Source organism: Amphiura filiformis, chromosome 5 (assembly GCF_039555335.1).
Source record: "Amphiura filiformis chromosome 5, Afil_fr2py, whole genome shotgun sequence".
Lineage (NCBI taxonomy): Eukaryota > Metazoa > Echinodermata > Ophiuroidea > Amphilepidida > Amphiuridae > Amphiura > Amphiura filiformis.
Window position 1 is genome coordinate 59,591,796 of NC_092632.1, and position 23,525 is coordinate 59,615,320.

The 23,525-nt window shown below is 38.6% G+C and overlaps 1 protein-coding gene across 1 annotated transcript; it reads right to left on the reverse strand.

Moving 5' to 3' along the window:
• Window positions 1-358: 358 nt before the first annotated feature.
• Window positions 359-22,247, reverse strand: LOC140153456 (E3 ubiquitin-protein ligase TRIM9-like). Its single transcript, XM_072176212.1, has 11 exons — window positions 21,635-22,247; window positions 14,982-15,077; window positions 12,802-13,035; window positions 11,923-11,945; window positions 10,649-10,770; window positions 9,370-9,554; window positions 8,462-8,600; window positions 4,492-4,670; window positions 3,329-3,509; window positions 2,389-2,585; window positions 359-937 (listed from the first exon to the last, which is right to left on the reverse strand). Exons 1-11 carry the CDS (start codon window positions 21,980-21,982, stop codon window positions 482-484), a joined length of 2,160 nt encoding a protein of 719 aa, XP_072032313.1. The 5' UTR covers window positions 21,983-22,247; the 3' UTR covers window positions 359-481.
• Between the last annotated feature and the right edge of the window lie 1,278 nt (window positions 22,248-23,525).

The window sequence follows — 23,525 nt, forward strand, 5'->3', positions numbered from 1 at the left end:
TTGGGTACAGTTCATTTTAAATCACCCTGTATATTAATCCGCAATGTTATAAGGCCCGCTGATTACAAGCTGATCAAATTGTAGGCTCGTGACACTTCATACGTGGTATTTTCCCATGTACACTATATAAAATCTACTACCACAGCTCTGAATAATATAGTTGTGTGAATCAAGTTAAAATTTCTTACACTACTATACTTTGTTTAAAATGTGGTAGTGATGTAGATGCGTATTTGCTGGTCACAGTATCAAATCCTGTACATCGAATGACGAATCGTGTGAATCAAATCATACATAAACATGCAAGGTCAATTTGTCAGCACGCTTGCAGTGTAACCACGAAAAAGCACCGACATTACTGCCAAACTCTAGGTAAAATGAAGTGTGGTTATAATATCCCAGCAATAATATATGGTCCTGACAAACTCCAATATATAGCTGTTGCCTTTTCTAACAACCATTAGTTTGTATTTGAGACAGCTTACTGCTGAGCACATTGCTGAAGCATTTCCCTATTCAAGTCCTCAAGCTCCTTATTTCTGTCCTGTCCACACCCACCTCTTACTGTTGGAGGGGGTAATCCAGTCTTCACTTCCAAGGAGAGGTTGTTATCCTTTTCATCTATAGCAAACACTGGTCTCAAGCAAGGTGGTGTCAAGAACTCAAAGATGTGATTGGTACGTTTGGTGATCGGTGATGGTGGGCCATCGAAGATGGAGAATGACATGCGATCTTGTACGTAATCAAGGGTTATACCAATGTACTTACTAAATGGAATCCACTCCCCTCCTGATTTATGCTTGGAGTTGCCATGGAGAACATGGCTACCTTCCCGAAGGAGTGGTGTTCTAGCATCCATGACAAGGACCCATGAGTCTGTGCCAGAACCGAGTACTGTATCTTTTGCAACATCTGGCTTGGCAATACCTAGCCTCACCTGGATATAAGATACACAAATTATACAACATTGGTAATTAGTTTTTCAAAGTTTTGTTTCTATCATTTTGTTTTCAATAATATAAAATTAGACTGGATATTAATGGTTCAAAATTTGATTTTTGTTTGTAATTTTAGAAAAATTTAGAAAAAATAAACACCACATGATCTTTGTATTTGGAGTCTAAAAACACATGTGGACCTAAGAAAAGATTGAAAATAAAGTCTGTGCACATATAAGTGCTTTCAAATCATTTTCTTAATGAAAGAGCAAATTGATATAATATTGTACAATGTCTCCATCATCAGGCACTTTGTCAAGGAGCATGTGACCAAGAACCCACACAGACAAAAGTGATGACAAACAAGCTCATTGTTTAAAGTGCCTTTTTGCAGGACCTTTTGATGTATTTTGTATGCGTTGTACAGCCAGGACTTTTTGGGGCGTAAGGTGGGGGAAACAACTTTCAAGTTAGCAAACTTTGACAAAAATGGGCTAAAATGTACAAATGTACTGCCTTTTTGCAGGACCTTTTTGATGTATTTTGTATGCGTTGTACAGCCAGGACTTTTCGGGGGTGTAAGGGGGGGGGGAACAACTTTCAAGGGAGCAAACTTTGACAAAAATGCGCTTAAAATGCACAAATGTACTGCCTTTTGCAGGACCTTTTGATGTATTTTGTATGCGTTGTACAGCCCGGACTTTTCGGGGGTGTACAGTGGGGGAAACAACTTTCAAGTTAGCAAACTTTGACAAAAATGCGCTAAAATGCACAAATGTACTGCCTTTTTGCAGGACCTTTTTGATGTATTTTGCATGCGTTGTACAGCCAGGACTTTTCGGGGGTGTACGGTCGGGGAAACAACTTTCAAGTTAGCAAACGTTGACAAAAATGCACTAAAATGTACAAATGTACTGCCTTTTGCAGGACCTTTTGATGTATTTTGTATGTGTTGTACAGCCAGAACTTTTTTGGGGTGTAAGCTAGGTGGGGGAAACAACTTTCAAGTTAGCAAACTTTGACAAAAATGCGCTAAAATGCACAAATGTGCTGCCTTTTTGCAGGACCTTTTTGATGTATTTTGTATGCGTTGTACAGCCAGGACTTTTCGGGGGTGTACGGTGGGGGAAACAACTTTCAAGTTAGCAAACTTTGACAAAAATGCACTAAAATGCACAAATGTACTGCCTTTTTGCAGGACCTTTTTGATGTATTTTGTATGTGTTGTACAGCCAGGACTTTTCGGGGGTGTAAGGTGGGGGAAACAACTTTCAAGGGAGCAAACTTTGACAAAAATGTACAAAAAAAAGCCTAAAAACTTAAATATCAGGGTACCAGCAGGCTTCTCATAGGGAGAACCTTCCCCTTGCCATACCACTGTACACATTTCTTATAAACAGGCCCTATCTCTGATATGTTGCTTTCATCTACCATTTTGGGTCCATCATACCTTGCTTCCGTATCCATTGATAGTAACTTGCCAGTAGTGAACACCAGAGGTGAAGATTGTATTACCAAACACACTGAAGCTGTTCCCTGTGAACCCATCTGAGATAGATGGACATGCATTAGCTGGGTGTGTAATAGTCATCCCTGATATCAACAGACAGGGGTTGGCTGTACTTTGGTCCAATGCAAAATTAGAATCTGTGGATACAAACATCCCAAAAATGCAAAATTTACTATTTACTCTATACATTGTCTTCACCTGTAGAGAGAAGGAACACACGATGAAAAATGCCAACAAACTCTTCCCAATATTTATCAATTTTTTTGGTACATATAAAGCTCACAAAATTGTGGCACAACCAGTCACTCCAAAATGACTCATGGATATTACTTATACATCCCTGCCAATAGGCATACTCAAAGCTAAGGGGTATAGCCAGGTGGGAGGGGGGGTAAAATGGGGATGGCACAAAGAGTAAAGTGTCCTTAAAATGACTAAAAATGGGACAACAAATTGACACATGAGGACAAAAATTTGCACACTAAAATCCTGGCTATAAGCTATATTTTAAAGTAAACCCCTTTGAAATTGGACACTTTGTTCCAAAGATATATGAACAGTTGAAGGGTTTCCAAAACATTAGAAACAGTGGCGGTGCCAGGAAATTTGGGGGGGGGGCATTAGGGGGCAAGGTGAATTTTGCGCAAAATTACCGTAAAAAGTGGAAATTTTTGTAATTTTGGGTTTTTGGGGGGGGCAAGAGTTCTGACTGGGGGAATTTGCCCCCCATGCCTCCTCCCCCGTGGCACCGCCACTGATTAGAAAATAGAAGAAGTTATTTCCTTTGTTTCAAAATCAATATTTCCAACTTCTGACACATTTTGCTTAATCACATCGATGCCAATAGTCATATTTAAAGCAACAAGATGCATCGTCTCACCATTAAGTTGTAGGGAGTCACTTTGTATTCGTTCTTGAGGATGTGATGTCACTCTTTGTGGGAGTCCTATCTTGACTTTCTTGCTCCAGGTAGTGAAACCAGTTCTTCCACAAGCACTAACTTTAAACAGGTAGGAGGCACCTGCCGTTAAGTTTTCGATAGTGAAGGAATTGCCACAATTCTGTTGTAACAAAAAATAATATTGTTAATGTTATCTACATAAATGATTATTCCCTTGCATTGATCGCATTATCATTTGTTCTTCTGCAAAGATTGGTGAATAAATATGTTTAAATGCATGCTTGAACCACATTTTGTACTTTAGTGCACATGAATGTCAATGTATGTGAGAATTATACATATTTTAAAGGAGGATTTTGTGATCCTAGCATCCTCTTTTTATGACTTTTTTCAGTAGATATCCAGGAAAAAAGCTTATTCCCAAAATTTCATTTTATGCATGATTATGTGCATTACACTGCTCCATAGGCCACTGTTGTAATATTCGTTCTGGTATACCAGAACGAAATTCAAATTTAGCGATATTTTTGCTAAACGAAGTGATCTGCAAGAAATATTTGGTACGGTACATAAACATTATGTAGCCAGAGGTATCCAGGGGTATAAAAATCTCAACTTTTTTTGAGAAAAGTGGGGGGATGAGGCTGTGGATCACGAAATGCCCTTTTAATCAAAATGTTTGCAAATATTTGTTTCATTTTCTGGGGTTCAAAATTGCATGATGTTGAAAACCTTGCAAAAACCACACCAGCATAAAAGCCATCTTTTGGTGATGGACGAAACTGTCATAAGACTTTGCAGTTGATGAATATGGACAGTTTTAAACATAAGCAATTTCAATTGTTATTATTTCTTTAATTTATATACATTTTCATTTAGAAAATTTGCAAATATGTTGGTTCAAAGATCACAAATTGTTAACATCTGTAAGTTATTTAAGTTTACTTAATGATGTACATACATCTTGATTCCTTTGCCATTCCTTGATGGTCTATTAATTATTCAAATAAATTCATATTTAATCCACACAAAAATAGTCTGTAGGTGTACTTCTAAAATTATCCCTTGAAATTGCTTTTCACCTAATTTTCTTAATCTAATTTCAAGCTAACAAATTGAATTTATTTCCCCTTCTCACTTACTTGTGCAACTTGGTATTTCCATCTTTCTGATCCTGTGGCTGGGCTGTATGCAACAACATATGCCTCTGTGTTTTCACTGTGCTCATTGATCCATTTGAGTGTGACACTCTCACTGTTAGCCGTTATGCCGGATGTGTTGATTCTTGGTGCTTTGGGTTCTTCTTTTGGGACTTCACAGCCTGGATGTAAAGAAAGCTTACACTACAGTGGGCGTGCGAAGGGGGGCAGGGGGCCATGCCCGGTCATTTGGGGGATTCAGGGGAAAAACTTTAAAACGTCAACATTTTCTCCTAATCAGACTCCATTCGGGGAACTGAACAACCTGCCCCCCCCCACTTTCAATGTAAAGGCATGACGCCACTGTTACACTATGTTTCTGGCGCTAAGAGTTTCATATCAAAATATTTGGCTTACATTTCAAAAATAATCAAAAGTCTAAAAATGGAACTTTATAACAATGATACATTTTACATTTTGATTAAAAGTTTGAAATTAGGTTAGAGGACCATATGACAATGATTGCAAGGAAATAGGTCTATTTTTTCATCACTATTAGCAACAATTAGTGGATTTTTAGCAGGTTCGCTGTCGGACAAGTTTAGAACTGTCAAGCTTTCGTCAGGAGTAGCTCTGACTTCTTCAGGACAAAGTACCTAAGAATGAGACATGTAGACCGCCCCTTGTCTACTGATGACTCTGAAAAGAGTCGTTCACTGAAGACTGCCCCTTGTCAACAGAGAACAAGCAGACCTCGCCTATCTGCTAATATAAAGGTTTTTGGTGGCTCTGAAAAAGAGCCGTTCAATGAAGACTGCCCCTTGTCTACAGAGAACTAGCAGATCTCGCCTATCTGCTAATATAAAGGTTTTGGTGGCTCTGAAAAGAGCCGTTTGCTGAAGACTGCCCCTTGGCTACAGAAACAAGCAGATCTCGCCTATCTGCTGATTTTGTAAGTTTTGGTGGCTCTGAAAAGAGCCGTTCACTGAAGACTGCCCCTTGTCAACAGAAAACAAGCAGACCTCGCCTATCTGCTAAATTAAAGGTTTGTTCGCTCTGAGGAAGAGCTGTTCAATGAAGACTGTCCCTTGTCAACAGAGAACATGTAGACTGCATATACTGTAATAGAAGTATACTGACTTACCAGGAACCGTTTGGCCACTGGACCGATTGATTGATTGTATGCACGATGAGCGTTTATATCACTTAATTGCGGACGTGGTACAGATTAGCAGCTCTGTCATTGGTTGTTTGAAAATAGAGAGCGCCACATACGATGTGATAAGATTAGCGGCTCTGTGATTGGTTGTTTGAAAATAGAGAGCGCCACATACGACTGATGTCTTTGCCGTCATTTCTATTGATAGTAGAAGTTTCATTAACTCTGATTTCCAACGCTTCACGGGTCAACCTCATCCCCAAGTGAGAAACTTGTGCCAGTTTTGTTGTTTCGTCCCACAGAGGTTCATGGCCAAAGCACTAGATACCTATCCTTTGAAACCCGTTGCTTGGTTCAGATTTGTTGATGACACATTCGTCGTCTGGCGACATGGCAAAGACGAACTGGTCAAATTCCTAAGTCATCTCAACAATCAACACAAGTGTATCCAGTTCACAATGGAGATTGAGGAGGCGGTGGCATACCTTTCCTTGATGTCAAAGTGCAGAGATCAGACACTAGCTTGAGTTTCGCCATATACCGAAAACCCACTCATACTGATCAATATCTTCATTTTAACTCTAGTCACCATATGTCTGCCAAGAACAGTGTTGTCAATACACTGGTTCACAGAGCACTGACTCTGTGTGATGAAGAACATCGAAAAGACAGACTCAAACACATTGAAAAAGTGTTGAACAAGAATGGCTATCCCTCAAACCTCATTCACAAGGCAATCAAGAAACAGACAGGAGAACGATCAGAAGAATTGGTGGACGATGAACACAAAGGCGTTACCTTCATGTATCAAAGGTGTATCAGACAAAATCTGTCGGTTTCTAAACCGATCAGGGGTCAAAACATTCTACTCTAGGTCGGCCAAATTAAGAGACATCCTAAGCCACCCAAAAGATCCTCTGCCCAAGGATCGTGCACCATGTGTGTACTCTATACCTTGCAGTTGTGGTGAGCAATACATAGGCCAAACCAAACGACCACTAAAGGTCAGAATATCTGAACACCAAAGAGCCACAAGACAAAAGAAAGAAGGCATTAGCTGAACATGCTTGCAAAGAAGGCCATGAACCTCTGTGGGACGAAACAACAAAACTGGCACAAGTTTCTCACTTGGGGATGAGGTTGACCCGTGAAGCGTTGGAAATCAGAGTTAATGAAACTTCTACTATCAATAGAAATGACGGCAAAGACATCAGTCGTATGTATGCGCTCTCTATTTTCAAACAACCAATCACAGAGCCGCTAATCTTATCACATCGTATGTGGCGCTCTCTATTTTCAAACAACCAATCACAGAGCTGCTAATCTGTACCACGTCCGCAATTAAGTGATATAAACGCTCATCGTGCATACAATCAATCAATCGGTCCATGAGTGGCCAAACGGTTCCTGGTAAGCCGTATACTTCTATTACAGTATATGCAGTCTACATGTTCTCTGTTGACAAGGGGCAGTCTTCATTGAACAGCTCTTCCTCAGAGCGAACAAACCTTTAATTTAGCAGATAGGCGAGGTCTGCTTGTTTTCTGTTGACAAGGGCAGTCTTCAGTGAACGGCTCTTTTCAGAGCCACCAAAACTTACAAAATCAGCAGATAGGCGAGATCTGCTTGTTTCTGTTGACAAGGGGCAGTCTTCAGCAAACGGCTCTTTTCAGAGCCACCAAAACTTACAAATTCAGCAGATAGGCGAGATCTGCTTGTTTCTGTAGACAAGGGCAGTCTTCAGCAAACGGCTCTTTTCAGAGCCACCAAAACCTTTATATTAGCAGATAGGCGAGATCTGCTAGTTCTCTGTAGACAAGGGGCAGTCTTCATTGAACGGCTCTTTTCAGAGCCACCAAAAAACCTTTATATTAGCAGATAGGCGAGATCTGCTTGTTCTCGGTTGACAAGGGGCAGTCTTCAGTGAATGACTCTTTTCAGAGTCATCAGTAGACAAGGGGCGGTCTTCATGTCTCATTCTTAGGTACTTTGTCCTGAAGAAGTCAGAGCTACTCCTGACGAAAGCTTGACAGTTCTAAACTTGTCCGACGGCGAACCCGCTTAAAAACCCACTAATTGTTATGAATTCCCGTCGTAAAAGCCTATCCCACAACTATTAGCAACATCTATTTTGTACACATAAGACTTGTGGTGTTCATCTTAAAGCTGTCATAAAGTAATTCAACAAAGTAATTCTACACATTCTACAGCCCAGATAATTATTTCACTTTCAGTTAGCATGGTTAGGGATGACATCAAAACACACACACCGTGAGACCGCTGGCACCTTGTCAGAACTGGCAATTGGACTCTGTGTTCTATTGTTCTGAACAAAAGAACATGCAGGGCTAACAGCTGGTGGTAGCCCGCACCGTAGCTATCCCTTAATCATGTTCAATGCAAATATTATGTCTCAAAGCGTGTGTGTGCATTTGCTTTGCAGCACGCTTTGTCTCAAAGAAATTGGCCAATTTAAAGTTTTTCCTATTTAAAAAAAAAATGTTTAAAAGCATTGGTTGGAAGAATTGTGTGATCAACACTTAAAGTAGTGAACATTTCCATAATGCTTATAAAAATCTTATTTTTAAAAGTTCCCAGCATCAAGCTTATTTTGAGTTTTGAGTCAAAAAATAAAAAGAATGGGGTACATGCTTTCCACATTGAATTTTGAAGTCTTCGCAAGCTTTGAGCCATACTATTTTTGGACTAATTTGAATGTAGCTTTAATTATGTTTACATTTTAAATTCTATACACTTTGCATATCAATTTTCAAGTTTTTTTAAAACTTTTATTAAAATACTATAAAACCTTACTTTTTATTGGTCCAGATGTATGTGCAAGTACAATACTACTCCAAGCTGACCATCCATATGGGTTGTGTGCTCTGATCTGGATGCTATATGGTGTGCCTTGGTTAAGGCCCTCAACTTTTATGCATCCTCCTTGTTCAATCTGTAATACATATCCAGGACAACAATAATTTATTTTATCATCATTATATTACAGTAAGATTTCAAAGTTATCAATACTGTCACCAACATGAAAATTCTTGAGAATTTCCCAGTATGTCATTGGTGGTAATGATATTTCCCATCCGGTTAGTTGTGCATGTGCCAAACACAAAATATTATTAGCATTCCAAGTACTTGTGAATGTAAAATTATGAAACATGAACTTTATCCATGGCATTGTCTTTTTTAAAGACATTTCTTGTTTGTACACAAATCAATGTACTCTGTATTTTGTGGTATGATCCTCTCAGGCTTGATTTTTTGCTTCCCCTCCCTCTATGTACTTCCCAGTCAAAAGCTTGAAGCTTCAGTGGTGTGGACAGGACTTTTTAGAGGGGGAGGGGGGGCAAAATAACTTCCAAAGGAGTGGGAGGGGCAAAATTTGATGACAATGGTCAAAAACGGACTGAAAAGTACAAAAAAGGCATGACTATCTTCTATATCAGGGTGGCTAGCATTCCACAGGGGAGGGGGGAACAAGACGTCTCACATGGCCCCTTTTCCCCTCTAGCTGTACCACTGGGGTTAATCCCACCAGAGGACCTAAGGTAGACCACAATATTATTATGGTGAACATGTTTTGTGATTGCAAACCCCCCCCCCCCTGAAAAGGTAATTAAATAAAGAAATTGTTTGCCTCACACTTGCCCCCATCCTATATCCTGGTGCTGTTTCATTATATATGACTCTGATAATCAATGTGCGCCTACCTGATCAGCATGTGCTCTGCCTTGCGTCCAATCAGTATCTGCCGGCTTCTTGTATTTGTAACCAAAGGTATCAATCTTGGTAGCTTCTGACACATTGACATTGAGAGATGGTATACATATGGCTATGGTGGTATCATGACCAATGCATAACTCACTGCTGAGTGCTGGGGTAGATGGGGCTGTATCTATTTGATATGCAAGGAATAAGAGGTGTATGTATGAACAGTTGTATATTTTTCTCATATCTTGAAAAACAAAATGGGTCTCTTTCACAACTTGGGGCTTTCAGTAGGAAATGGGTTGGTGGTGGTGGGTGACACAAAATGTCAAAAAGTGGTGTTTTAGGGTGAGAATGGTTTTGAAATTGAGTGCATGTCTTCAAGATAGAACTCAATGTGTGTCACAGGAGTGCACTTACATACTGCCTTACCCTTCTGATTAAAAAAATTCAAAAACTCTTTTTATGGTATGAAAATCCTTTCAGATAATATTGCCAAAATTACAAAGATCCTGTGCTAGGAGTGCATGAGGGGCAATTAATTTTGCCCTTGCTTAACCTTAACACTGACCCAGGTTTTTTGCTATCGGAAGTCACAGAAGATCCGAAAAAGTGAAGAAGAAGAAGAATTTTTGACTTGGCACCCCTGGGATTCGAACCTTTGACTCCCTGCATGCCAACCACACGATCGCGGACCGGGAGCTACACAGGTTATTGCTGCCCGGCCAGCAATTCCGTGAGCATTTGACACTTAGGGCTCATATTGAAATTGCCTTACCGTACAGGAAGGTGTGTGCCATCCTGCAGCTTTCCTGTGCTAGCCTTCTTTTGTTAAAATCCTGGGCAGGGTGTATCACTGATGCATATAATCCATCCGTTTTATGACCGAGCTTTCCTGAGGCGCGCGCTTTATAGCGAGGGGAATCCTGCCTTCTTTCTGTGTGAAAACGTGGTAGGGTATTTCAATATGAGCCCTTAGGGTGATTGCATCATCGCAGACCCTGGGATGCATGCATGCGCAGAATTTTTCATCATGGTATTCTGTGGTATTTATGGGTGTAAGGGTTAATCCAAGAATACTGCAGTTAAGTATAATCACAACTTAACAACAATAAAATTTGAGTGATGTAAATTTAGTCCTAAAATGTCACTATTTATTATTCTAATTTAGATGTTATGCCATTTTTACTGGCCCTCAATTTTCAGACCATTGTCTCCTTAATTACTGTCACATTACTTGCAACTTATGGAACCAAGTCAATGTCTGCATCAAGTACTTACGTTTTTCTTCTTGCATCAGGCTTTTGCATCGTTTTTTGAAAGTTTGAAAAACCTCCGCACTTTGACTGAGATCAGCATCACTTTGATAGGATCTTGGTTTGCTTTGCTTGCTATTCAGAATCCTGTCAAGTACAAATTATAATTAAAACTGATCATTAGGAACAAAATGCAAGTGTCATGGTGTGAAACTAAATTTAATAACGATGCTTTCTTCTTGAGTAAGCCACTATTTACTCTCCACATGGGTGTTGACTGTAGATGTAAAGTTCCAAATTTTCTTTAAAATTTCAAAAATAATTTCAGATTTGTTAATTTTCATGACCATAGTTGGAATCAGTATAAAAAATGCATTAAAATGAGTACAAACATGCCCACTGTTGGTTGAGCGGTTCTTGAAATAGCTCTTAATATATGAAAATAACTCAAAACTTTTTATGTTGACAACTATGGCTAGCACGTGAAACATTAAGCATTAATTGTTATGTAATGAAGAGAGCAGCTTATAGACATTTGCTATGAAATCTTCTAAAATAGCATTATTTTGAACCTTAAAGCAGTGTTTTGTAGTATGTAGATACAAAAACATCAAGTCATTAACCAGTAGCGTAACTTTGGTTTTGGGTGCCCGCGGGCATTAATAGCTGGGTGCCTTACGACGTGGGGTCCAGGGGCCCGCTTGTGTTTTTCAATACAGAAACAGCAAATTAATACGTAAGTTTGGTAGATTTTGATGTTATTGCAAACGAAAATAAGACAATTTAATGATTTTTTTAATCAATGATAATACATAACTAAGGGTACTGATGTAGACCCCTTCATCGCTGGATTCAGATGTTTTACTGACCGAGGATGGTCAAATTGACGGGTGCCCCCTCAGCTCGGGTGCCCGCGGGTTTGCACACCCTGAGCCCATAGGAGTTACGCCACTGTCAATAACCCTGCAACGCTACCTAAAAGATCAGATATATAGCTATCTACTGAAGACAGCAAAATGTTATCTATTAATGAACACAGGTTAGCAGCATTACTATTTACTGAAGAAAGTATTAATCAAATAAACATTATAACAATCATCTGATGATAACAATAAATTCCAGTTAATAACAGAAGTTATCAATGGGTTATACATGAGTACCCCCCCCCCTCCCTCCATAGCTCACCGCTAACAACAATTATGATGATGCTAAAATCATACTATATAGGCTTAGCTGATAAGTTATAACTTGAAATTAGTAAAATATGCCCAGAAAATATGAAACCATGTGTAAACTTACTTTGTTTTCATTGTTGATGCAGTCTGAAATAGGTAAGTCAAAACAAAATGATCAGAAACAGGAAAGCAAATGAATTAAAGCAAAATATTTTAAGTGTAAATCAGACAACAAAATTATTAGTATTACAAAATAGATAAAGAAATTCCAAGTTAACCATAATTTACATAAAAACCTGAAAGCTGCAAATTTATACCCTGGGTGCCGCCACTCCCTTGGAGTCGGGAGGAGCAGAGGGCACAGCTGACCCCGCCCGAGCCGCTGACCTACAACAAAACCAATGGGGTTAGAATTGAAGGCATTTATTCTACTCTACTATGTGTTTCCAAACATGCTAGACTGTGAAACTTACCCAGTGGCTCCGGAACCGGGGGGGGCCTCAATAATTTTGGTGAGGGGGCCCAAGTACCCTAGAGCCCCCCAATAATCTGAGGTAAAATTCATAATTTTCGGGTAAAATTCATAAATTTTCGGGTAAAATTCATAATTTTAGGGTAAAATTCATAAATTTTAGGGTAAAATTCATAATTTTAGGGTCACATTCATAATTTTAAGGTAAAATTCAAAATGTAAGGTACAATTCATGTAAAAATGTATGCATTTCAAAAGCTTCCACGCTTCACGCGGGAGGGGGAGACCCCTCCCGCACCCACGGCCTTCAGCGTTTCGCGCCTCGGAGGAGGCCAAAAATTTTGGGCCCCCCCTATATTCAAAATCTTCCGGAGCCTCTGTTACCAACTGTGCTGAAGATTTTTCTCTTTATTATTTTGAATAATTTGTCAAAATATAGTCAAAGTCTGCAAGAGAATGTGTCAAAACCACTCAAACAAACGCACAAACAAACAAACAAACAAACAAAGTGGCAGCCCTGTATCAGCTCACCTTAAGGAATGCATTTTCATCAGGTTCCTTGAGCAAAGCTTTAACTGATGCTATCAAATCCTCTTGTTTCCTCACATACTCCTGGTATTCCTTGAGATGTACATCTAGCTCTCTTATCTTCTGCCTGGACTCATCTGTGATAGCTTCACCCTGATCTTTCTCCATCTTGGTGACAAAATCCCTCAACTTGCTACCTTCGATCATCATGCCATCTTTGAGCTCTTTTGTTTTGTTCTAAAAATGGAGAAGAATGCGTCAGGATAATATATCCAATATAAAACTGTTGAAAGATTATAGCTGAATCATTAATTTCTTTGTGACAGCATTATAGTATTCTAGAATACTTGTTCTCTCTCCCGGGGGTACTCAGTACAAGTGACCATACGGGGACGTGCCGCAAACATGGGTAGCATTTTCAGCCTTCTGGTATATCAATGACCCCTTTTTCTTCAAAGCCTATTTTGGTATATGAATGGGTCCTTTTTCAAAATTTTATCAATTTTTTTCGGAAAACAGCCCAATTTTTCCTTAATCTAGCCAAAATTTTCAAAATTTTTCCAAAATTTTGGGAAAATGTGTAAAAACTAAGACAATTTTGGGTCAATTTGGCGAAAATTTTGACTTTTGGTATATCAATGGGTCCAAATTTCTTGAAAAATTGGTATATTTATGGGTCTACTTCCAAAATCTCAATGCACGTCCCTACCAAAACCAAACTTGAGTACCCCGGGAGCTCTATGGTGGCATGAAGAAACACATTAAGTATGGCCGAACCCACAGCTTAAAGGCTTAATGTACGATTTCCTTCAAATTTTAAATTTGTCATTATATACTCAAAATGCTGAAATAATACTAGTAATAATGATCGGGAATGGTTTCTGTCCATTTTGAGCTGAAATAACGAGGTAACGTGAAAGAAACACTGCTTGTTATTTTAGCCGTTTAACACGCAGTTCTATGGGCGGACATAAAGACTTTATGTCGAACTTTGCCTGTTTACCTACAAACACAACAAATTTGGCTGATTCCATTTAGGTGCGAGTTGTGACATGTGTAAACATTACAAATATGCCAAAAAATCAGGTTTGAAAAAAATTAACCAAATTCATATTATAAGATCGTACATTATGACTTTAATGTTGCTTACCAAAACTAATCAATAGCGTACCGGGCAAGATTTCCAATAGGAGTAAAATTGAAAAGCTGATCGGCTCCAAGAATGACTTCACTGCATGCAAAGCGTGCAAAAGTGTCTAATCTTTAATGTTAAAATGCATCAAATACCTTGACTATGAAGTACCTGACCAGTACGATGGTATCCTGCACTTTAATGCACGGTAATGTGAGATTAAAAGTTGTAAGGAACCTACGTAAATTCCACTTTATAGAAATGAATCTCTTCTTTTTTTAATTACAATTTATTTTCAAAAAAATTTCAGTCAAGGTCCACAACCCCATGATGAAGTACCCGTGATCCACATGTGGACGCCAAGCAATAGCTCTTAAAGGCCCATTCAGTGATTTGATCATCCGGTCGACTGTAAAAATCATCAAAATTCAGATTTTGGTACCTTCATCATTGTCATAAATGCTAGTAGTTCAGCCGAAAGCCGTGTATTTAAGACAAAAATAAGGAATTTACATCAATCTGTAATTTAGATATTGACAGTATCTAAATTAACTACATGTATTCAAATGGGGCTTCAACTTTGTTTAGCTGCTGTTTTTCTTTGTTTTTTGCCAAATTTTTCATTTCAAAAATACCAAATGACAATTTGAATAACTTTCTGTTTTTCTTTGTTTATTGCCAAATTTTTCATTTCAAAAATACCAAATGACAATTTGAATAACTTATCCTTCACTTTTAAGCAATAAACAATTAAATTTTTTTACACTTTCACTGAATGTTCACAAAATATAATTTTTAGTCATGGGTTACCCCAGAGTCCAAGGAGCAAATGACACATGCTCACCATCCCAATCAAAGTGAACATTTTGAAAAATCTCAATGCAAAATACTGAAAATATATGGGGCCACTCTGTACCCCAAATCGATGAGTCATGCTACGCTTCTGGGTTACACCCCGTATCTCAATCATGCTCATTTTGTATGTCTTCCAATCAATATACAGCATTGGTTTCTCAATATCCCTCTCAAAATGTGTAGGGTTATAACATACCTGCACTTTTAGTTTGGATCCTCTGAGCTCTGCTATGGATTTATTGGCTCTTTGTATTCCATTTGTCATGTCATCCACATCTTGACGAAATTGAGCCTGTAGAAAAGAGAGAGGGGGGCAGATAATATTAGTTGTTTTGGTACACATTATGATCTTAATTACAATCAAAATCTTATGAATTACTCAAAATCTTTTGAAGTTTGTTATCTTTTGTAGTATAAGCCTCTGTTTTTCCTTAGCAATAGAAATATAATCACCTGCAGTTGTGTAGCCAGGTTTTCAGAATCGAGGGGGCACAAACTTGTTAATGTACCAATGGAAATATTTTTGTTGACCTCTTTGTGACTTCTTTGTTCATCTTCTCTCCTTTTTTGTTTCTTCTTTAATTTCCAATAGCAAAAAGTAGGGTTGGGTGTTAGGGTTAATATATACTAATCTAGGGACGTAAACAGCCAGATTATAGTGGGGAACATGCATTTTGTTTCTTTGCAGTACATGCACATGCAGTTCACAAATTTTTTTGTCTATTGTGGACCCAAGTTTTTGTTGTCAAGGCCCACCATTTATCGACGGCCTAAGATTAACTGACGGCCATGAGGAGGGGCCCCCTGGCTGGGGTGCACCGCTCAGTCCGACACGCTGCTAGTCCAACACAGCACTATAGTCCAACACGCCCGCTAGTCCGGGGGGGGGGGGGCACCCTTGTCCCCCTGTTGCCCCCAGTAAAAACTAAATATTTCAAAAATTACCACTTTTTGCGGTAATTTTGAGCAAAATTTGTTGATTTTGCCCCGAAATTCACTTTGCCCCGAAAAAAAAAGTCTCAGTCTCAGTAATCTCAGACTACAGTCAGTGGTGTATCGTGGCCGTTCCTTCCCCGGGGGCTAAAGAAAATGTAAATTTTGCTACCCCTTGCAGCAACAGCCAGAAAAGGTTTTTCCAGCCAGGATGGCTCTCGAAAATGTAAAAAGGGGGGGGGGGGGGGGGTGAGGAGCAAAAAAATTTTTCAACCAATTTTTGTATTATAGACTTAAGAGGTGTTACCCCCCCCATTACCCCACCGCCTCAAGCTGTGGCCCTGTTGGCAACCAAAAAGGTATATTTAGATTATTTTTTCATAATTTTTCGCCCTTTTAATCATTAGGCCAAGAAAAAAAGAATGTATGTCTCAGACACCCATGCGCATTGCTATGTGAAATCCAATTTAGCGCTTAGCGCTACGCGTTGGCTGTATTTTTTTGCCCCTATGTTAATTTTTTCAGATTGTATAGCGATCCAATTTTGTCTTTTTTGCAGTTTAGTTGTTCTTTTTTGTACACATTTCACCATGATAAAAAAAAAAGAGACAAACAAATCTATTCATTGTGTATATAATATATATTACTATGTTTCTGTATTTGAATATCAAAAAGTACATAAATATTGTGTCTTAAAGGAGTATTTTGTGATCCTAGCATCCTCTTTTTATGACATTTTTCAATAGATATCCACAAAAAAATCTTATTCCCAAACAATTGATTCCGATTATGCGTTTGCGAGTTATGCATGATTAGGCGCGTGAAAGTCGATTCCGAGTTTACCGTCCCCCGCCCGCATCACTTTTTGGAAACCAAAAATACCCGCGTCAAATTTTCAAAAATGCCAAAATAATTCATTATATTCAAAGTATCAGTGTTTTCACCAGTTTTAGCAATTGGAAACATATATTTTTGTTTGGAAAACATAAATTCATAACTTCGAACCATAACCATGCTCTTTTCTAACTTTTCTAGTCCCTACCTTACGTTAATATTTCTTTGTCACATTTATTTCCATTTTGCTTTAAATCAACACGCATTTTAGGTCAATAATGAAATCTGATTAAATAATGAAAAATGAAAAAGTCAACTCACCAACCTGGAAAAAAAAAGTGATGATAAACTCAGAATTGACTTTCATGGGACTTATATGTATTACACAGCTCCATAGACAATTGTAATTTAGTTCTGGTATACCAGAAATTCAAATTTCACGATATTTTTGCTAAACAAATTAATCTGCAAGAAATTTTTTGTACATAAACATTATGTAGCAAGAGGTTTCCAGTCAAAGTATAAAAATCTCAACTTTCTTTGAGAAAAGTGGGGGGATGAGGCTGTGGATCACGAAGTGCCCTTTTAAATGTACATGTACATCAGCTCAGTTGGTAAAGTCCAGGTTATAGATGCTTCAAGTTGGAGACCCCATTATTTGCTCTCATGAAAAACAAAAAGTGTTTGTATCCAGAAATTCTCATGAACAATAATTTACTGCTGATCCCCCAAGTTTAAATAAAAATATCGCATATCGCATAGCTCATATTCTTAAAAAAATAATAAAACGCATAGCATTTAGCTTTTTACCAAAAGTGTCTGAGACATACTTTCTTTTTTATTTGGCCTTAATAATTCTTCTTGCCGCCCCTTCTGTCCCGCCATTTTTCTGCCGAAAGCAGTATGTATTCGAATTGGAACATGAAACACGACTATTGGGCGTAAATAATGGCGGATTGCCATGACAAATCATTCTGTCAAGTACATTTGGGCTACGTTTTCCATGTTGCCACGAAGTTCTTACAGTACAAAATGCTCAATGAGTCTGCATTTGGGCTAATGAATTATGCATTAGAAAAAAAAATGACAGGGACGGTCATAAATTCTTTATACGGGGTTGTAGTAAAATGTTTGCCTTGAAGAGTGATTATAAAAATGTTTGACTTGATTCTGGACTTTGAAAAGAATATAAAGCTTTGAATGTGTCAAGTTTTTATTGTTTTAAAGAAGTTAATCTGAAATAAGGTATCTGTGAAGGATTTTAGGGATATTTAAAGGGCCTGCACCCCCCCGTCTTACAAAAATGTCGAATTTTTTGTGAACGGTAGCTAAATAGTTCAGCCTGTCACGAATATTTAGGAGAGATTGAGGAAAAGTTGAACACAGGGCAAAGCGGAATCATCAGTCGGCTGCGGAGCAGGTGACTACAAGCTCCTATCTTTGGCTGCATCCTTTTTTGTACTTTGTGTACTTAACCCTCTATCTTTTTAACCAAATATCCCACAGAGTCGTGAGATATGTCAAACTTTTCCTCTGGTAAAAAAAAAAAAAAAAGTCAGTGGTCACATCTCTGTAGGATCATTGGTTGATGAGATATAGTCACTTTTTTCTACTTTGTGCATTTAACCCTCTATCTTGTTAACCAAATATACCACAGAGTCGTGCGATATGTCATACTTTTCCTCTTGTCATAAGGAACAAAAAAGTCAGTGGTCGCATATCTGTAGGATCATTAGTTAACAAGATATAGTCACTTTTTCTACTTTGTGCATTTAACCCTTTATCTTTTTAACCAAATATACCACAGAGTCGTGCGATATGTCAAACATTTCCTCTGGTCATAAGGAACAAAAAAGTCAGTGGTCGCATTTCTGTAGGATCATTGGTTTATGAGATATAGTCACTTTTTTCTACTTTCTGTACTTAACTCTCTATCTTTTTAACCAAATATCCCACAGAGTCGTGCGATATGTCAAACTTTTCCTCTGGTCATAAGGAACAAAAAAGTCAGTGGTCACATCTCTGTAGGATCATTGGTTAATGAGATATAGTCACTTTTTTCTACTTTCTGTACTTAACCCTCTATCTTTTTAACCAAATATTCCACAGAGTCGTGCGATATGTCAAACTTTTCCTCTGGTCATAAGGAACAAAAAAGTCAGTGGTCACATCTCTGTAGGATCATTGGTTAATGAGATATAGTCACTTTTTTCTACTTTCTGTACTTAACTCTCTATCTTTTTAACCAAATATCCCACAGAGTCGTGCGATATGTCAAACTTTTCCTCTGGTCATAAGGAACAAAAAAGTCAGTGGTCACGTCTCTGTAGGATCATTGGTTAATGAGATATAGTCACTTTTTTTGTACTTTGTGTACTTAACCCTCTATCTTTTTAACCAAATATCCCACAGAGTCGTGCGATATGTCAAACTTTTCCTCTGGTCATAAGGAACAAAAAGTCAGTGGTCACATCTCTGTAGGATCATTGGTTAATGAGATATAGTCACTTTTTCTACTTTGTGTACTTAACCCTCTATCTTTTTAACCAAATATCCCACAGAGTCGTGCGATATGTCAAACTTTTCCTCTGGCCATAAGGAACAAAGAAGTCAGCGGTGGCATATCTGTAGGATCATTGGTTAATGAGATAGAGTTACTTTTCCAATTGTGTGCATTTAACCCTCTATCTTTTAACCAAATATTCTAGAGAGAGTGCGATATGTCAAACTTTTCGTCTGGTCATAAGGAACAAACAATTCAGTGGTCGCGTATCTGTACGATCATTGGTTAATGAGATATAGTCACTTATTGTACTTTGTGCACTTAACTCTGTATCTTTTTAATCAAATATCCTACAGAGTCGCATGCGATATGTCGAACTTTTCCTCCGGTCGCAAGGAACAAAAAGGTTGCTTGGCGCGAGGTTCATATTGGTGCGTATGCACCAAATATGTATCTTGTAAACCTTACGTTGTGCCTTGCTTGCTTCGTAATCCTGTTTGGGCTGGACAAAAATATGTTCCACTTTCCCCGATCTCCCTAGGTACGGTAATATTCGTCTTAAGCTTACTGATTTTCTTTATTTTATTACTAGTATATTGTGAAAACCATGTAGCTGTGGTGTTAGCTCAATATGCTAGGAAAATATTATAACCGATGACCCCATGTTGAATTTGGCTAAATCAGCTGTATTTTTGCTGATAAAATAGCACGTACTCGATCGACATCCGCCATCTTGTATTTAAAATGCCTAGCAACTGTCACTCAAACTTACGATGTGTCAACTGCCGTTCACTTTTATACAGGGATTGAATACGAGTGTCACGCCCGGGTTTAGTGTGCATTCAAATCCTTACTAGTCGTCGGAAATGATTGCAAATTACACATTTGTAATCATTTTGACCACAAAATATGATGTGAAACACAGGTAAGCAATGAGAACAAGTCCTACATTTGAAATTTGTAGCTTACTACAACCTGAGACTAGCATTGACTAGTCTCAGCTGCATGTACTCATCTGAATTCCTACTGACTGAAGACAGCCTGAAGACATAATCATAATTCATATACATGTCAGATGTATAATTGTATTGGCAAATATCCACAAAAGCGTTCATTATCAATTTATTTTGATAAATTGTCACATTTTATGCCATGTATTATATTCTTAAAACTAACGGTGGATTTGCGAACAATTTGTCGCAATAAATGACGTTCAAGGGTGAAACGGTGGGCCAAAATGGGTTATATTTGGTAATATGCACACGAATGGTCAAATTAATAGAAAAATACCTGTGATAAATTTATCTGTACACATTGTCGCACTCGAGTGACGTATGGTATATTTGCAACCCTGTGGTGGATTTGCGAACAATTTGTCGACATAAATAACGGTCGTGGAGAAACGGTCGCCCAAAATGCATTATTTATGGTAATATGCAGACGAATGGCCAAATTAAGAGAAAAATACCTGTGATAAATTTATCTGTACAAATTGTCGCACTCGAAAGTGACATATGGTATATTTGCAACCCTGCTGTGGATTTGCGAACAATTTGTTGACATAAATGACGCTATGGAGAAATTATTAGAAAAAAGCTTTTATTTTGCCTAGGCCTGTCCTCCATGCTAGGCAGGGTCTTAGGCAGGATCAGAAGGTTTGGGTGTGTAAATTTAAAAACTGGGTGTGTAAATTTAAAATTTATGTACAAAGTGGGCAAAAACTGGGTGTGTATATTCCTGCATTAAATACATCAGAATTATTACCATTGCAAGATGGCTTAAATAAAGCTAGTTCACCACGTAAACTTGTATGGCTCAAAATTCGGTCCGCTCGCCATTAAGTTTACTGTCATTGCGTATTTTGAAATTGTTGACGTTTTAATGATCCCCGATTTCCGGTTGATTATTTTAGCTGTGTCACGTCACGCGCATGACGCTGGTGGTAACCAGCCTAGCCTAACTTAAGAAAAAAAAAATACGATCGCCGATATCGATGTGATGGATGTGATGTGGGACTTGCATAGGATTACACAGAGATATTTCGTGCCAAAATTTGACCATTTGTAGGCAAGTTGGCCTTACTTTGTCTGCGTTGTGTGAAAAGGACAGTCTTAAGTAAGTATACGGCAACGCTTTTGATGTTTTGGGAGACAGTGAGGGATCCGAAACAGCGGGTGGCGGAGCTTATTCTTGACTGTTTAATATTCATTCAATACGCTGCCTTACGGTAATAGTCTTATACTGCTGGCGATGGACAGATAGTATCAGTTTGTGAATGAGGACATCGTATAAGTTCCTTGTACTAGGCTTAAAGCTAGCATTTCAAGTATCTCTTATGGCAAATAACAGATGGTGCCCGCTGGAATCTCTTGAGGCATTGTCTTTTTTAAAGACATTTCTTGTTTCTTTAATAATTCTTCTTGCCACCACTTCATCTTCCGCCGCCCTTCTTTTTGCCGCCTCCTGCTTTTACCCGGCGGCTCGCGCCCCAAAAATATGCACATGACAGTACCCCCCTCCTCCCCCCCACACACACCCCCCCCCCCCCCACACACACACACACACAACTGGCTGCCTACCTTCATTGCTTCTGCATTTCCATTGGCTTTGCTGCTGGTACTGGTGGCTGTAGCTGCAGCTCCCCCAATACTAACAAGACTATGGGTAGAAAATGGGGGTCTGGTAGGGGGATGGTACACTTTGAGGCATCCAAGACAATAGGACACCTCACACTTGTTGCATCTTGATTCTACTGGCTTCTCTTTACACATATCACAGACTGGCCCTGTCAATCCTTGCTGCTTCTTGTAGCTTTCCACAATACTCTGCAACTGAAAATTTCTCTGCATGCTGCGGATGATCTTTCTGCTGAGGGGATGAAAGCTTCTTGCAATTTGGACATGATGTTTGTACCTTATCATCATCATTGGTAAATCTCGGGCATTTGCTGTTCAAATGTTCCAGAAGACAGTCTCTACAAAAGCTATGCATACATTGTAGAGCTACAGGGTCATCATAGAGCTCCAAACAGATTGAGCATTTCAGGTTGGATTCCATTTCCACTATGACGATTCTCTTGCTCAAAATATCTCAGAAGCTACCCAGAATTTCACTGATGTATGGAGGATTTTATAGAAATATCACTAGGAGGTGATTATTTATTTAACTCAAAATAAAATTTCCTTATATTGATAGCCACCTAGCCAGTTGCCATGTTGAACCACCACTGATTGAACTAGAAATACTTATCATTGTGTACATGTACCAAGTCTGTACGTGTCAGGTCAATGCAATTATTTCATTGATACGGGAATTCCCCGTCGCAGTTAGACTTGTTCTTAGACTTGTTCCAGTCTTAGATTCTGTTCCAACAGTAAGCGTGGATAGTGTAGTAGGCCTACTTAGGGAGTGTTCATTAATACTTTGGTAGGGGGCTGGTCTTCCTCCAATTTTTCGCTCGAAAACTTTTTGCCCCCCCCCCCCCTCGATGGACTGCTAAACTTTTTGACCCCCCTCTTTTGACAGACAAAACTTTTTTGGCCCCCCCCCCAATTATCGTACATAAAATTATACTTCATAGTGTTGTTTACAGTGGTATGGTATCTGGGTCACATGTCATTGAGGGAGGTAAATGTTTGAAACATTCCCGATGGGGCAATTGCGCAAGAAAGGCAAGCACAAGGAAATTTTCATTTTATACTTAATTTAGATTTGTCCCAAATCAGGGTGTTTATCTGATTTTACAGGTATTAATGAAATAGAGGATTTATTTTGAGGTTCATAGGCACATCAGCATATAATTTGGATCCGTGGCTATTATTATAGTACAAATGCAAAAATTTGGCCATATTGAAGCTCAAATATTGTTAAAATTGGAACTAATGCAAAAAGCTAAAATGGTCAGATATGAGATTAATTTGGTCACACAAATGTACACAGGTGCCAGTTTTGGCCCCCAAAGACCGTGGCACCTGGGTATGTGCCCGCTCTGCCCTATGGTAAATCTACCCATGGGCCTATGTGTACAAAATAATTTTGCAATAAGAAATAGTAAAATGAAGTGTGCAGTTTACGTGCAAAGAAATCCAATGTATTTGCAATATTTTCTTGATTTAGTTGTATTTTGATCAGATTGGTACGTCATGTTTGAAGAGATATACAATTCTATGATAAAAAGTGCCAGTATTTGTTAGACCAACCCAGATGTTGCATGTTGCTGATCATCTTTAATGTTATATTAATTAATAGATTATGTGTACACTAAGTGCCATAATTTTTTCAAACAAAAGCACTGAAAACCCAAACTTGCCCATGTTAAAAGTGATAGAGGGTCTCAATGCGCGCGAAGCGCGCGAAATTTTTGGGTTTTAAAGCGGAAAACTTGTTTGGCCCCCCTTTCCTTCCACCTAAAACTTTTTGGTCCCCCCTCTTTTAAGGTCCAAAACTTTTTTGGCCCCCCCCCCTCCCTTT

What these genes read in the sequence shown, in the direction of transcription:
- LOC140153456 (XM_072176212.1), bottom strand. Translation starts at nt 21,982, where the DNA reads ATGATGATGATAAGGTACAAACATCATGTCCAAATTGCAAGAAGCTTT. An exon ending in ATGAAAATGCATTCCTTAAG is followed by an intron (nt 11,946 to 12,801) that starts GTGAGCTGATAC and finishes TACCTATTTCAG; the next exon opens with ACTGCATCAACAATGAAAAC. An exon ending in TACATCTGGACCAATAAAAA is followed by an intron (nt 4,671 to 8,461) that starts GTAAGGTTTTAT and finishes CTTTACATCCAG; the next exon opens with GCTGTGAAGTCCCAAAAGAA.